The 14061-nt window shown below is 39.0% G+C and overlaps 1 protein-coding gene across 4 annotated transcripts in view; it reads left to right on the top strand.

Annotated features, from left to right (window-relative positions):
* The first annotated feature begins 7731 nt into the window (after positions 1 to 7731).
* The window catches only part of CPSF6 (cleavage and polyadenylation specific factor 6, 68kDa), a 26998-nt gene continuing 20668 nt past the window's right edge, over positions 7732 to 14061 (top strand). For all 4 annotated transcript variants that reach the window (XM_012642061.1, XM_012642063.1, XM_012642062.1 and 1 more), the window contains exon 1: positions 7732 to 7890. In XM_012642061.1, the coding sequence (XP_012497515.1) occupies positions 7831 to 7890 (60 nt within the window). In that variant the 5' untranslated portion in view covers positions 7732 to 7830. The remainder of the gene's footprint in view (positions 7891 to 14061) is intronic.

The raw sequence follows: 14061 nt of genomic DNA on the forward strand, positions 1-14061 counted from the left end.
TTATCTCAGGTATATATTACTATATACTCAAAAAATATTGGCTCCTTTCCATTCCTCTCGTGAACTAGACTAAAATATTAAGGTTCCCCCTCCCACTGGATGACTGAATGGACCCCCTCTTGGCCAAGAGGATGCCCTAAAACTGAGTTGCTAGCCATGAGAAGGGAGGTCAGACATGCCTCATCATGCCCCCCTCCCCTCTTGTAGATATCCTTTGTAACTCAATAACAGGCCTAAGCTATACAAGACCAACCTGCAGGTTCTCAATATACACAACAAATCACTTGAATCTGGGTGTATGTCTGGTGGCTTGTCTCTGATTAACAGACTTCCTTACCTTAACTTAAAACATTCCAAGCCTTTAGACAAAGCTTCATTTCTTTAACCAATTACAAATCAAAGAATCTTTAAACCCACCTATAACCTGTAAGCCCCCCCCACACACACACACTTTCAGATGTCCCACCTTTTCAGGCCAAAACAATGTATACTTTCCATGTATTGATTCGTGACTTTAAGTGTAATTCATGTCTTCCTGAAATGTATAAAACCAAACTGTGAGTCCACTTGCTCAAGGCTTTCTGGGCATGACTCCAGGCTATGGTCCTCAAAGTTGGCTCAGAATAAACCTGTTTAAATTATTTTACAGAGTTTGGCTTCTTTTCTGTTGACACTCTCATCCCTAACCTAATATCCTATTTGAGATAGGTATTATTATTCCTATTTTTTTTCAACAGGTCCCACTGAATTTAAGTAACTCTTGCCCAAAATGGCACAGTAAAGGAGTGACAGAGTTAGATCTCAAACCAAGATCTATCACATTGAAACTTACCACACCAGTTCTCACTACATCATGATGGAATCATATTCACATTTGTATCCCTCAGCACTGCCTTCTACAGTGGCCCCTGCAGAGTAGTTGCATTAAAAATATTTGTTGACTAGTAGAATGAATAAATTCTATCATCACTTACACATTTATTTAGTTGCTCTAAATGTTAATGGAAAAAATAAACAGTATGATTACTAATTTAGAGTTCCATTAGCTTATAAAAAGCAACTTTTGATGTTGAAAAATACTTCCACTCCTAGTAACGTTACTGTGCTTTGCTGATGTCCAGCCCTTCACTTGGACTTTACATTTCAATTTCACCTTCACCTTCAGTAATTTTCAGAAACGAATCATTAAAAACATGAAGACAAATACATTTTACAAAGCACAAAATAAGACCAGTTATAACAAACCATACACTTTAAAGCCATGGTAAGAACTGTTTATTTTTGAAACACATTTTCATGCAAGTGCTGAAAAGTAGCTTATGGCAAACTACAGTGTAGCCTTCAGGTGTTTTTATTTTTTTAATGAGGTGTGTGACTCATTATGATTACAAGTTTCTAAATCCCAAGCCCCATCTTGAGTCCATTTGTATGGCTATCATGCATAATAAAATCCTAAGTCTGTGCTTTTCCATTTTTAAAAATAAAGTTAAAATATTTTTTATTACAAAATCAATAAATACATGTTGCAACAACATTGAAAACACAGAAAAGTGTAAATAAACAAGAAAATAAAATACCCATAATCACACTGCCCAAAACAATACTAACATTTGGATTTTTTTTTCTTCTTTTTTTTGAGACAGGATCTCACTCTGTCACCCAGGCTAGAGTGCAATGGCGTCATCACAGCTCACTGCAGCCTTGAACTCCTGGACTCAAGCTATCCTCCTGCCTCAGCCTCCCAAGTAGCTGGGACTATAGGTGCATGCCACCACGCCTAGCTAATTTTTAAATTTTTTGTATGGAGTGGGTGTTGCTTAGGCTGGTCTTGAACTCCTGGCCTTAAATCATCCTCCAGCCTAGGCCACACAAAGTGCTAGGGTTACAGGTGTGAGCCACCACGCTGGCCCTGGATGTATTGTTATCCAGTATTTTCTTTATGTGTATTTGAGATGAACTTTTTTTTGGCCACTATCTGATCACCCTGGTAGTATGTGCATGAGCATGTGATATAGGTTTAATGTGCAGCCTCTGACTTTGAATCTTAAGGGAATGTACAAAGGAACCAAACTCAGAGTTGTACAAGGTGGCTGCAGCTGTCAAAGTTGCAGCAGTCTGGCAGTGAGTGACCATTAGCAGTGGAGCACAGTAGAGTGCCATCAAGTATCCAGTGACATGGCATACTAGTAGTAGCTTTCTAAGTAGTTTATCTCTGTGTCATGATCTTGACTCTATTTTGCCTCCTTTGGTTTCTACCTATTTTCCAAGCTTGGTTCTCAAGCTGTTTAGTTAATTTTGTGAGTTCACTGATATCCTCACAGTAAGTTTCCCTATTGTTTATGTCAATTTGAGCCTTTTTCTAACTTGCAGCTGAGTGCATCCTAAGTGATATATTAGGATAAACCTCTGGATTTGCAAGTGTTAGACCATTTTTAACCTATAAAAACTGCAATCTCATATGGTTCAACCTAACAGAATTTGGTAACAGGAAGTATGGTGCTTGAAATATGGGATTGACTGGTAAGGAGGCGAAGTAGAAGGTGTGATACACCACTTTTGGGGGCTCAGAGTAAGTATTTCTTATTTCACCATAGCAAAATAATTGGTTTAACCAACTGTCTCTGAAGCAGGATATACAAATCTATTTATCGGGATACAGAAAGATGTTAGATTGCATGTTTTTATATTTTTTGTTTAAAAAATTAAGCTTAATGAATATTTAATATATGGACTGACACTGGTATCCTTGCTCAGGTCACATGTCAAATGGTTTTGTGTCTCTAAGGTATGAAACAGACATGAATCTAGGTTTTGTGGGGCCCGATACTTCTACATTTTGGAGGCTTTCTTAAATAAAAAGAATTTAAAAATACGAATACAAAATAAGGTATGAAAGTAAATAGTTATTTAAAGAAGAAAGGAAACAGGAATTTCAAGTTCATGTCTTTCTCACAAAGAGAAGAAAAGTATGATGAGTTGATAGTTGTATATGCCTCATTATTTAGTGTATTCCTTCCAGTGGAGAATTCCATTTTGACTAGGCATTAATGAGAACCACATCTTCCACTTACAATTTTTCATGTCTCATGATTAAATTAATTTTCCACAGAATAGTATCTGGCACCAGACATTTTAAACTTTGTTTCTCCTCCATTATGCACATACTTCTAGTGCCTAGTACGGTTGGACACATTCAGATCATAGTATGATCTCTGGCCTTGTATCTTTGTGTCACAGAAGCTGTGAGAGTTGGTATAGTGGCAGTAAAAATGTTCCTGGAAACTATTCCTATACCAAGATGGCTAACAATAACTTATACATAAATATTTCCCACTAAACTCAAACTAAATGTATCCCTCATTCAAATTCCACTTAGATCCCTAAAGATGCCCACTGTCACTCCAACTCCACCCTACATGAGGGGCTGTATGACAGAGGGGAGAGTGAAGTGGAAGGAAAAGGTGGTCTCAAACAAATTGTGGAAGGGACCCATGGAGGTGAAGGGGTTTTGAATCATTAACGTCTTCAGCTGCCCAGTAATCCCCTCCTCTGGTACATGGGCAATTCTGAGAAAAGACAGGAAGTTCCAAAATGCAGAGGATTCTAAGGTGATTCCCTCACAGAGGCATGTAATGCACTTCACTTGCAGTGTATTATGATATATGGCAGTTTACAGACACATACACTTACAGACTATATTTTATAGCCTTAACTAAGCTAACCTTCACAAAATGCCCAAGTACCTTAAAAAGATTCCTAAGAAATCATGGTTCACAGCTAATATTAATAATGAAAGTACTAGTGAAAGACCAAAAAAAAAAAAAAAAAAAGAACGAGAGGCAACACTTGTGCTATTTCTAGTACGAATTAATGAGATGAAAATGATGATGTAAGCAGATTTGACAAGATTTGGCCCAGAAACTTCAAAAATTTCAAAATCTCAACAAAACTATTTGAAACATGAATTTATATTCACTAAGGGTAATATGAGGCCATTATGATTAGCAAGACATTTAAAAATCTTGTTTATTTCATGCTTTAAAATTTTATATTCATATTGTATTCATGGTGTAAAAATATTTATATAAAATGCCTTAATAAAATGCCATTTAAATTTACATATATTATGGCTACATGTTTTAAAATGTTATCCTGATGGGGTGAATATTTTTAAAAGTTTGGGGACCACAGGGCTAAACTATATACTTTAGTAAATTGTAACCCAAATCATGTTCCTGCAGAGATTATGGCATTGACTTATTGGGAGTAAGTTGGCAATGATAGCAAGGGTTAAACATTTGTGGATTTGTATTTGCCTTCCTTAACCATCATGCCTTTGTGTGTTGTCATCTAATAGGTGGAATGTGTTAGACATCCTTTGGGGTGTCCTTTGGGGTATCTGCCTAATTCACACGGTAGGACTTGTCAGCCATGTTTTTACTGTGACTCCACCCACATAAAAAAACATGTACGGCCTAGGAATAGAATCCTATAAAAATTAAGCTATTCAGTTACTTTTTCCTAAGATTTTGTAATCGAAACTAAGACAGATTACCATTTTCTTGAATGGTGGTTATTTGAACCCTGGTTGCATTGTTGCATAGGAAGGAAAAGGAGAGAAAGCTCTTCTGTACAGAGAAGCAGCAGATGTACAGAGAACATTAGAACATTATTTACCTCCTTCCAACCTCTTTCCTACTCTCCTTAAATATTTAGATTTTATGTTGTTTATATTATTGGATGGGGGCCACAGCCAGAACATACAATATATAATAGTCCCAATGGGACTCCAGATATTGGAATTATCAGAGACTCCAGATTATAAATCAATGATGTCTACTATATTCAAAGAGTGAAAAGCCAAGACTGACAATTTTGGCAAATAATTAGATGCTATAAAAATAAACCCAATGGATTTTTTTTTTTTTTTTTTGAGACAGAGTCTCACTGTGTTGCCCGGGATAGAGTGCCGTGGCATCAGCCTAGCTCACAGCAACCTCAAACTCCTGGGCTCAAGCGATCCTCCTGCCTCAGCCTCCCGAGCAGCTGAGACTACAGGCATGCGCCACCATGCCCGGCTAATTTTTTCTATATATTTTTAGTTGTCCGATTAATTTGTTTCTATTTTTAGTAGAGACGGGGTCTCGCTCTTGCTCAGGCTGGTTTCGAACTCCTGAGCTCAAACGATCCGCCCGCCTCAGCCTCCCAGAGAGCTAGGATTACAGGCGTGAGCCACTGCGCCCAGCCCTCCAATGGATTTTTTAAAGAACCAGATAACAATAATAGAACCTAAAATTACAAAAAACACAAAATTAGTATCTTGATAGATGAGTTTAACACCATAAGAGAGAGAATTAGTAATCTAGAAAATATATCAGAATAAAAGCTACCCAAAATGAAGCATAGGGAGGTAAAATAATGGAAAATTAGGGGAAAAAAAGGGTAAGAGAAATAGTGGATAGAAAGAAAAGATCTAACGTACACCTAAGTGGAGCTATAGAAGGAGAGAAGAGAGTGGGGGAAGAAAAGCAATATTTGAAGAGGTGAGGCTCAGAATTTTCCAGAGCTCATGAAACATGTCAATCTATGTATTCAAGAGGTTCAGTGAATTCTCGGCATCATAAATAAAAGGAAATACACTTCCAAGCATACACAGTAAAAGAACAGAAAAACAAAGTCTAAGAGAAAAATCTTAAAAACAGCCAGAGACAAAGGACCAATTACCTTCAAAGAAGCAGTAGCCACACTGACAGTTGATTTTTCACAGACAAAAACAGAAGTCAGAACCTTGGAATGAATTTTAAGTGTACTGAAAGAACATACCTGCTTCTATCCTTGCATCTTCTCTGATTCTACTATCTCACTCTTTCTATTATAAGGACCTTTGTGATTACTTTTAGCCCACCAGGCAATCAAGGATAATCTCCCTATCTCAAGATCCTTGACTGAATCATATGTGCAAAGTCTCTTTTGCTGTGTAAGGTAACATATTCACACGATCTGGAGTTAAAAACATGAACATTTGTGGTGGGCCATTATTCTTCCTACCACACCACCAATCTAAAAAACGTTCTTACCCTTTAACTTGAGTGGCTCCTTTCTCCTATAATTCCCCATGAAAGAAAGCAAATCAGTATTTCCAAGAAGCTGAAGAGGATAGGACACTTGGCATATTATCTCATTTAACCTACCATCAACCTTCGACCTTGGTGAGGTATACATTATTGTCCAGATTTTAAAGATTCTGAGACTGAAGATGAGAGTCGATATCTTGACTGAGGTCAGCTAGTTGATAAAATGACTAGAAATTTGAACCCAGATCACTAGATTGGTCTCTGTGACTGCAATGGTGCTTTTTCCACCATACCAAGTACAGTTTTAGTATCCTTTATCTGAAATGCTTAGGACCAGAAGAGTTTCAGATTTTAAATTTGTTTTGGATTTAGGAATATTTGTATGTACAAAAGATGGGATGGGACCCAAGTCTAAACATGAAACTAATTTATGCTTCATAATACACCTTATACACACAGTCTGAAGATAATTTAACACAATATTTTTAATAATTTTGTGCACAAAACAAAGTTTGGACTGCATTTGGACTGCTACTCAGCACATGAGATCATGTGTGAAATTTTCCACTTGTGGTGTCATGTCAGTGCTCAGAGAGTTTCAGATTTTGGAGCATTCTGAATTTTCAGATTGGGGTGTTTAAGCTTGGCTTAATGTTGCTTGGCTTATCATTATACGAATAATTTCTGGCCAGTCTGTATCTCAGAAAACACACGCTAATGTAGTGGGTTTTTAAATGGATGAAAAAGAAATACAGAATGGGGGGAAGGTTTCAAACTATAGAAACATCTTCGAATACAGTATTGGTGGCAAAAGGTTCTTAACTTTATTAAACATGAGATCCTACAAATATGTTACCTAACACAGCGAAAGGGACTTGGCAGTTATGATTGAGTTAAATCATTTAGGTCTTATTAGGCCTCAGTTCTCTTGTCTGTAAAATGGGATGTTTGGACCTAATGACACCTTTTCCAGTTCTTTTCCCGCTCGGACACTCTATGATTTTGGGGAAGAAGCCCCTGGCCTCTAGATACCTCCACCTTGTTGGGTGGGCTCTAAGATGACTGCATTCAAGTTAGAAGCGTCTGAACCGTGCCAGAGAAAACCTACTGCAGATCTAAGGAGGAAAAAATGAAGGGCAATGAACAGGAGAGGAAGGGGAGATGAAAGAAGCCCATCACGACGACTAGAGAGAGAGAGAGACAGCAATTAAATAGTATGCAAATATAACCACCAACGGGTATCCAGCGTTTATGATGCAAATAAAACTCAGCTGGTCTCTGAGGATGCAGGAATAAGGCATTGTTCTTGGTCTCAAGGTTCTCACTTTGTATTTAACCATGGACTTTTAACTTCCACCTCTATAAGCCCTGGATGTGAAAAATGTAAGAAAACCAGAAACAGAAAAATATTTAGAAACGTTTGACTGTGTCAGATGCAACCTGAAAAGACAGTCTGTCGAAACAAGTGGGACCCACTAGTACGCCAGATGCGCGAGTAGAAGAAAATTGTCCCCCAGCCCCCAGGCCTAACCCAGACACACAAAAGAAAAGACCTCTGCCCCAAGAGGCGCTGCCTTTTCTCTCAGCCAGTCCAGGTGCCCGGCTGCAGAGCCCCGGCCGCCCCCGGCCGCCCCGCCTGCATCCCTCGGGCCTCGGAAGTGACGCAGCGCGCCCCGCCCCCGCCGCTAGATCCGCTGCTGCTGCCGCGGCGGGCGAACCTGCAGGAGGCGGCGGCGGCGGCCGAGGCCGAGGGAAGATGGCGGACGGAGTGGACCACATAGACATTTACGCGGATGTGGGCGAAGAGTTCAACCAGGTAGGTGAGGGCCGGACTCACGCCGCCGAAGCGGACGGAGCTGCGGCGCGGACGCTGACCTCGGGGGCCGCGAGCCGCCGCGGCTGCAGCCCGTGCTCCCTTGCCGCCCCTGGGCCGCGCCGCCAGACCCGGCGCGGCGCCCCCCTCGCCCCTCGTTCTACCACGTCGTTTCACAGGCCGCGGGCGCTGCGGCCCGCCGCGGGGCCCAGAGCACGGACGCGGACCGCCATGCAGTCGCCGCTGGCCCCTCCCTTGCCCCGCTGCCTCGCTTCCATTGTTGGCGGCTGCCGGCGGGCGCTTCCCGCCGCGCTAGGCCCGGGCGGTGGGGCCGCGTGTGCGCCGCGGGGAGAACGGGCCGCCGCCGCGCCCCCTCCCCCGCCGCGGGCTCGAGGAGGAAGCCCCGGCGGGGCGCGCGCCCGCCGCCACCTTTTTCCCGACCCTGCTGCTCGGGCTCGGATTCCTCTCGTCGCTCCATTTTGTCTCCTGTCCGCGCACGGTCGCCTCATGGAAGGCCGCATTCACGGCCCTTTGTATCCCGCGCGCCCAGTCTCCTGGGCTCCCCTCCTCGCGTTTGCGACAGGTTTTTGGCGTGGCGCCTTCCTCCTCCTCCTCTTACACTTTCTGAAGGCGGCTTAGGTGCGGGCACGTTTGCAACAAGTCCTTTGACTTTTGGACCCACAGATCGTATTTAAAAGGTGCGCTGGTCCTGCCTAGTTAATGGAAGGCTTGCGTTGTCTTTGAGGCCCGGTTGTGCTTGGCCTTTGTGATGAAAATGCCTGTGAAAATAGTGGCCTGGGCCAAAAGGAAGAATTGGAAGCGCGATGGTTGGTTAGAACAAAAAGATGGTAGCTCACCCACAGATCAGTGATTACAATGAGAGAACGTTCACGTGAAATTCTTACGATATAGTTTTTTAAAAAAGAGCTGTAGATAAGACTCTATTGTCCAAAACAAAGTGTTAAATTTTCCCCGGGAGGGCTCTGCTTTACGTTTTGAAAGGTTGGAGAAAGTGAGAATGCAAGGTTTTTCTGGTATCATCGGCCAAGGTTGCCTAGAAGAACTCGCCGCGGAGCTGCGCTGATAATGGGCATCCTTGCAAAAGATGTCGTTTTTTACTAGAGCAGTGACGTTTAAGCTCTGAACCTGCTGTTCACATCTTTGCTGCGTTTTATGTAGTAACACATTTTAAAGAATCAAATTGTGCCTAACTGCAGTGCACCTAAATGCTTTATTTTTTATATTTCCCAAGTCTGTATGAAAAGCTTAATACAATTTTACTGGTTGATGTGGGGGTTTCCCCCCCCCCATTAAGAATCTTATTTGTGGCTAGGTGCTCAAGATTTTAAAAAATACGGAAACTGAGAAATCTTTACTATTATATTTTTCAGGAATGATTTTGTGTCTCTGGTTTAAATATTAGAAAAGAAGATATATTACTAATTGGCTTTAAATGTTTCCTACTCCGTTAATGACTGGATTTGTTTTAAAATTCTTTTTTTATTCAGCTTATATTTTGAATTTATGATGCATGAGTTGTATCAATTACAAATTAGCAAAATTCCTTGAGTGCCATACAAGACTCTAATGCGTTTAGTAAGGTCAGTAGATGAAAGACCTCTAGGAAATTTCTTTTCCTTTTATTTGTCAAATGAGTATAACATTGCATCCAAAAGACGGTCATAACTGCAAGTAAAGGAACAGTAAATTTTTCAAGACCGTCTTTGTTAGTTTTTTTTTTTTTTAGTTTTTAATTATTATGGATACATAATCGTTGTATGTATTGTACGGTACGTGTGATGTTTTGATACAAGCATACAATGTGAATTAATCAAATCAGGGTAATTGGGGTATCCATCACCGGAGGCATTTATCATTTCTTTGTGTTAGGAACATTCCAGTTCCACTGTTTGAGTTATTTTAAAGTATACCCTAACTTATTGGTTATAGTCACTTTGTTGTGACATTCATTAGCTTTTCTTACAGGAGAATACATTGCTTCACCTTTCTGGGCACAATAAAGAAGAATTGGGGCACAATCTTAGAAGTTAAGCTTTCTTCATTAAGTACCTCTTAATGAAATATTTTTAGGCTTTTGCATACTTAATTTGGGAGGGACATCTCCCTTATCCGTGTAGCTGGATGGAGTGATCCGTTCTTATCGTTATGCAGAAACTAGTGCTGAATGAGGTGGAGGTAAGAGATTAACATTTTGTGAACCCATTGAGGAACTACTTTATAGGTTCAGCATTATGTCTATCTAACACGTAGTTGTATCATTTTACCAGTAAAATCTTTATATGTTTGACTAGATTAATGGGAAAATTAAATAGAGGCACTGTTTCTGTTATTATTTTACACATCATTGGCCTCTAATTTTCTGCTTGCTATGGTAATTCCTATACCAAAAAATGCCCACAGAAGGATAGTTGGTCCTTGTTCGAGTTTATCCTGTTTTTTTTAAAAAAAAACCTAAATGCTTTATTTACTATTTACTATTAATGAAATATTTTTCTGAGATCTTACCATAAATAAGAGGCAACCACAAAATTATTCCAACTGATTTAATCTGCACATTGTTATTAGCTGGTAACCTTATTTCTGGCAGTTGCTATAATAAACTAGAACTCTTGTTTTACTGTAGTTGAGTAAACTGCTTTGCTAAGTATTAGCCGTCTTGACTTATTTTGGCTTCTAAACTATTGTAAACATTTTAAAAAAATTCTTTGTTCTCCAGTGTGAGCTGCAGTTTTAATTGTATTTGTATGTTTCAAAGTTATTGTAATATCTGTGTTTTCCATTTTTCTACTACTTTAAATGTTACATTTTTATGAAGTTTTTTTTTTGTACTTTGGTAAAGCACAATATTATTTCAAAAAGTGTGAGGCATTCAACAGTTTTAGAGGAAACTTTGGGGATAGGGTGAGAAAAAGTTAGTGATGCTGTAGTAGAGTTCCTTTCTAAGCCAGATGAGTTTAAGAATGGAGAATGAAGGAGAGAAGGCACAAGGGACTAGCTATTTATGGGTATTCTTTAGTTCTTAAATTGAAGGTCTTTGGATGTCATCAAATTGAGAACAGTTGCTTCACTGGAAGAGGAATTTGAACTACTTCCAGACCTCTACATTACTTGAATTTGGAGTTGAGAAGAAAGGGATTCTGTCTGATACTCAATAGTGTATCAGTTCAGTTTGAACTAGGATTTGTACTCGAGTGTAGTAGTGCTAGCCCAATATTGTGTAATTGTAGACTTTCTTTTTTATTTTGACCAAAACTAAATGATAATTTAAAAAATTCAATTGTTCAAAATACACTTCTTGGTATCATTATATGCCAACAAGGAGGGATGCAAAGTTTAGATAGTTTCTACCCTTAGAGTACACTGTAGTGGGGGTGAAAGGTACCTACATGTAGTCATCCCCTCTTATCCGCAATTTTGCTTTTCGTGGTTTCAGTTACCAGCGGTCAACCAAGATCCAAAACATACATACAATAAGATACTTAGACACCACATTTACATAACTTTTATTACAGTATATTGCTAGACAGTTATGTGTCACTAATGACTGGGATACTCCTGAGAAATGCATTGTTAGGTGATTTCCTCATTGTGTGAACATGATAGAGTATAGTTATACGCTCCTAGGCTACAAACCTGTACAGCATGTTATTGCACTGAATACTGTAGGCAGTTGTAACAAATGATAAATATTTGTATATCTAAACATAGAAAAGGTACAGTAAAAATAATCTAAAAGGCAAAAAGATAGTGCACTTGTATGGGACACTTATTCATAAATGGAGGTTCACAGGACTGGAAGTTGGGTATCTGTGAGTGAATGTGAGAGTCTAGGATGTTACTGTATACTACTGTAGACTTTATTTAACATTTTACGGTGTACCTGGGCTACACTAATTTTTTAAATTCTTCAGTAATAAATTAACCTTAGCTTACTGTAAGTTTTTTGACTCTTTTAGTAGTCACATTCAATTGAAAAGTTGAAAATAAACACTATACAGCTGTGCAAAATATTTTCTTTATATCCTTATTCTATAAGCTTTTTTTTTTTTTTTTTTTAAATAGGGACAGGTTCTCTCTCTGATGCTCAGGCTGGGGTGTAATATAGTAGTCAATAGTGGATCATGGCTAACTGCAGCCTGGAACTCCTGGGCTCAAGTAATCCTCCTGCCTCAGCCTCCCAAGTAGCTGAGACTACAGGCACACACCATGACGCCTGGCTAATTTTTCTATTTTTGTAGAGATGGGGGTCTCACACTTGCTCAGGCTGATCTCGAACTCCTGAACTCAAACAGTCCTCCTGCCTCAGCCTTCCAGTATGCTAGGATTATAGGTGTGAGCCACTGTGCCCAACCTGTGCTATACTTTTATATGACTGGCAATGCAGTAGATTTGTTTCACCACAAACACTTAAGTAATGTGTTGTGCTATGATGTTAAGACAGCTACGTCATCACTACGCTGTGGTAATTTTTCGGCTCTGTTGTAATCTTATGGGATTACCATTTATATATGCTCCATCATTGACCAGACCATCATTAGGCAGCACATTAATGTAGTTCTATTTTATTATTATTACTATTAATCTCTTACTGTGCCTATTTTATAAATTTAAAAGTATGTATAAGAAAAAACATAGCCTATATAGGGTTCCTTGCTATCCATGGTTTCAGACATCCACTAGGGGGTCTTGGGATGTATCCCCACAGATGAGGGGGGGCTACCATGATTATAACACACTGACAGGTCCTGTATCGTAACTACCACTTCTTTATGTTTATCTTTATGTGTAGAATTCTTGTTGATGGGGAGAGGAAAGTCAAGAAAAATTCTGTGAACTTCAGGAAAACTTATGTGCACTGAAGTAGTGTGTATTTTGGGGATCAAAAACTCTTGATGTGGAATTGAGTTAGGGACGTAGACATTATCAGTTTTATTTCATGAATCATTTTGCTTTATATTTAGCCATTATGTATTTACTATATCGATTGTTTAGCCAATTATGGAAAATAAGTTTATTGGACAAATATCAGTAAAACCTGATTTATGATAAGTTTGTATTTAATAGAAAACCATCTAAGATAAGGCTGTAAGGTCAATAATGAGCTAGGTAGAATGGATTCAAAAACATGAATAGAAATGTTGAGGGGAGCTAGAACTCTTCTCACTTGGTTTTATCATTAATGAGCATAGTTAATTTAGTTGCCTATGAATTGTCCACTGTGGTTTATGTGGCATATTTTTAGTCCCAAGTTGATTTCTTTGCCATTAATTGAGCTTTTTACAGGGATTACAAGCTAATTTTAAGGTCTACTCATAACATAATTAAACAAAATCAGAAAATGATGTTTTCTAAAAATATATAAGATTGTCTGCTACTGGATTTTGCATGCTATTTCTTTCCCCTGGTATAGAATACATTTTATAATGCAAAATGTGATTTTTTTTCCCCGCTTACATTTCTCTAAATGGAAATGGCTATTAAAATCTTTAAAAAAAATTTTTTTTTAATAGAGGGGCTTTGAAACAAGTAGCTTTTGCTGTGCATTACTGGTTGTATCATATAATGCATGGGTGTTATTACTATAATTTTAAAACCACCAAAAGCTGTGTTGGGTCTGTCAGAGAGAATGAAGACTATTTTGACAGCTATACCAAAGTCATGTCAATAACGGTGTACAGTCTATCTGTGATGTTAAAATTTTATGGGGAATGATGAGGGGAAAAATGTTTAAAAATAACCCCATGGAAGGAGAAGTGATGATGGAAAAAAGGTTGAGAAACATCACCTCAAAGGAACTAATAGGATTTTGGTCATTTTACTGTCCATTTTCTCTGACTTGGCAACAGCTGTTTGTATGTTATATAGAACATAATCTTGTAGGGTAAAATCTTGAGAGGATATCTTGCCTTTAGAATGATTGTAGTGGTTCAGAATGGTAGGGTATGAAAAAGTTGCTTAGTGAATTTTTTAACAAACCCTAAAAGCTGTTTTCTGAAAGTTATGTGTACTGTGCAGCTTTATTGATGATGCTAGCTACTATGGAAAATAGGTAAGATCAGGCCGCATTTGGTATCTAAAATAGAGGAGTGATGTTGATACTTTCTTGATTTTGAATGCCATTAAAAGTAAAGGTAAGCCGGGCGTGGTGGCTCA

The sequence above is a fragment of the Propithecus coquereli genome, unplaced genomic scaffold, assembly GCF_000956105.1.
Source record: "Propithecus coquereli isolate 6110/MARCELLA unplaced genomic scaffold, Pcoq_1.0 Scaffold172, whole genome shotgun sequence".
Classification (NCBI taxonomy): domain Eukaryota; kingdom Metazoa; phylum Chordata; class Mammalia; order Primates; family Indriidae; genus Propithecus; species Propithecus coquereli.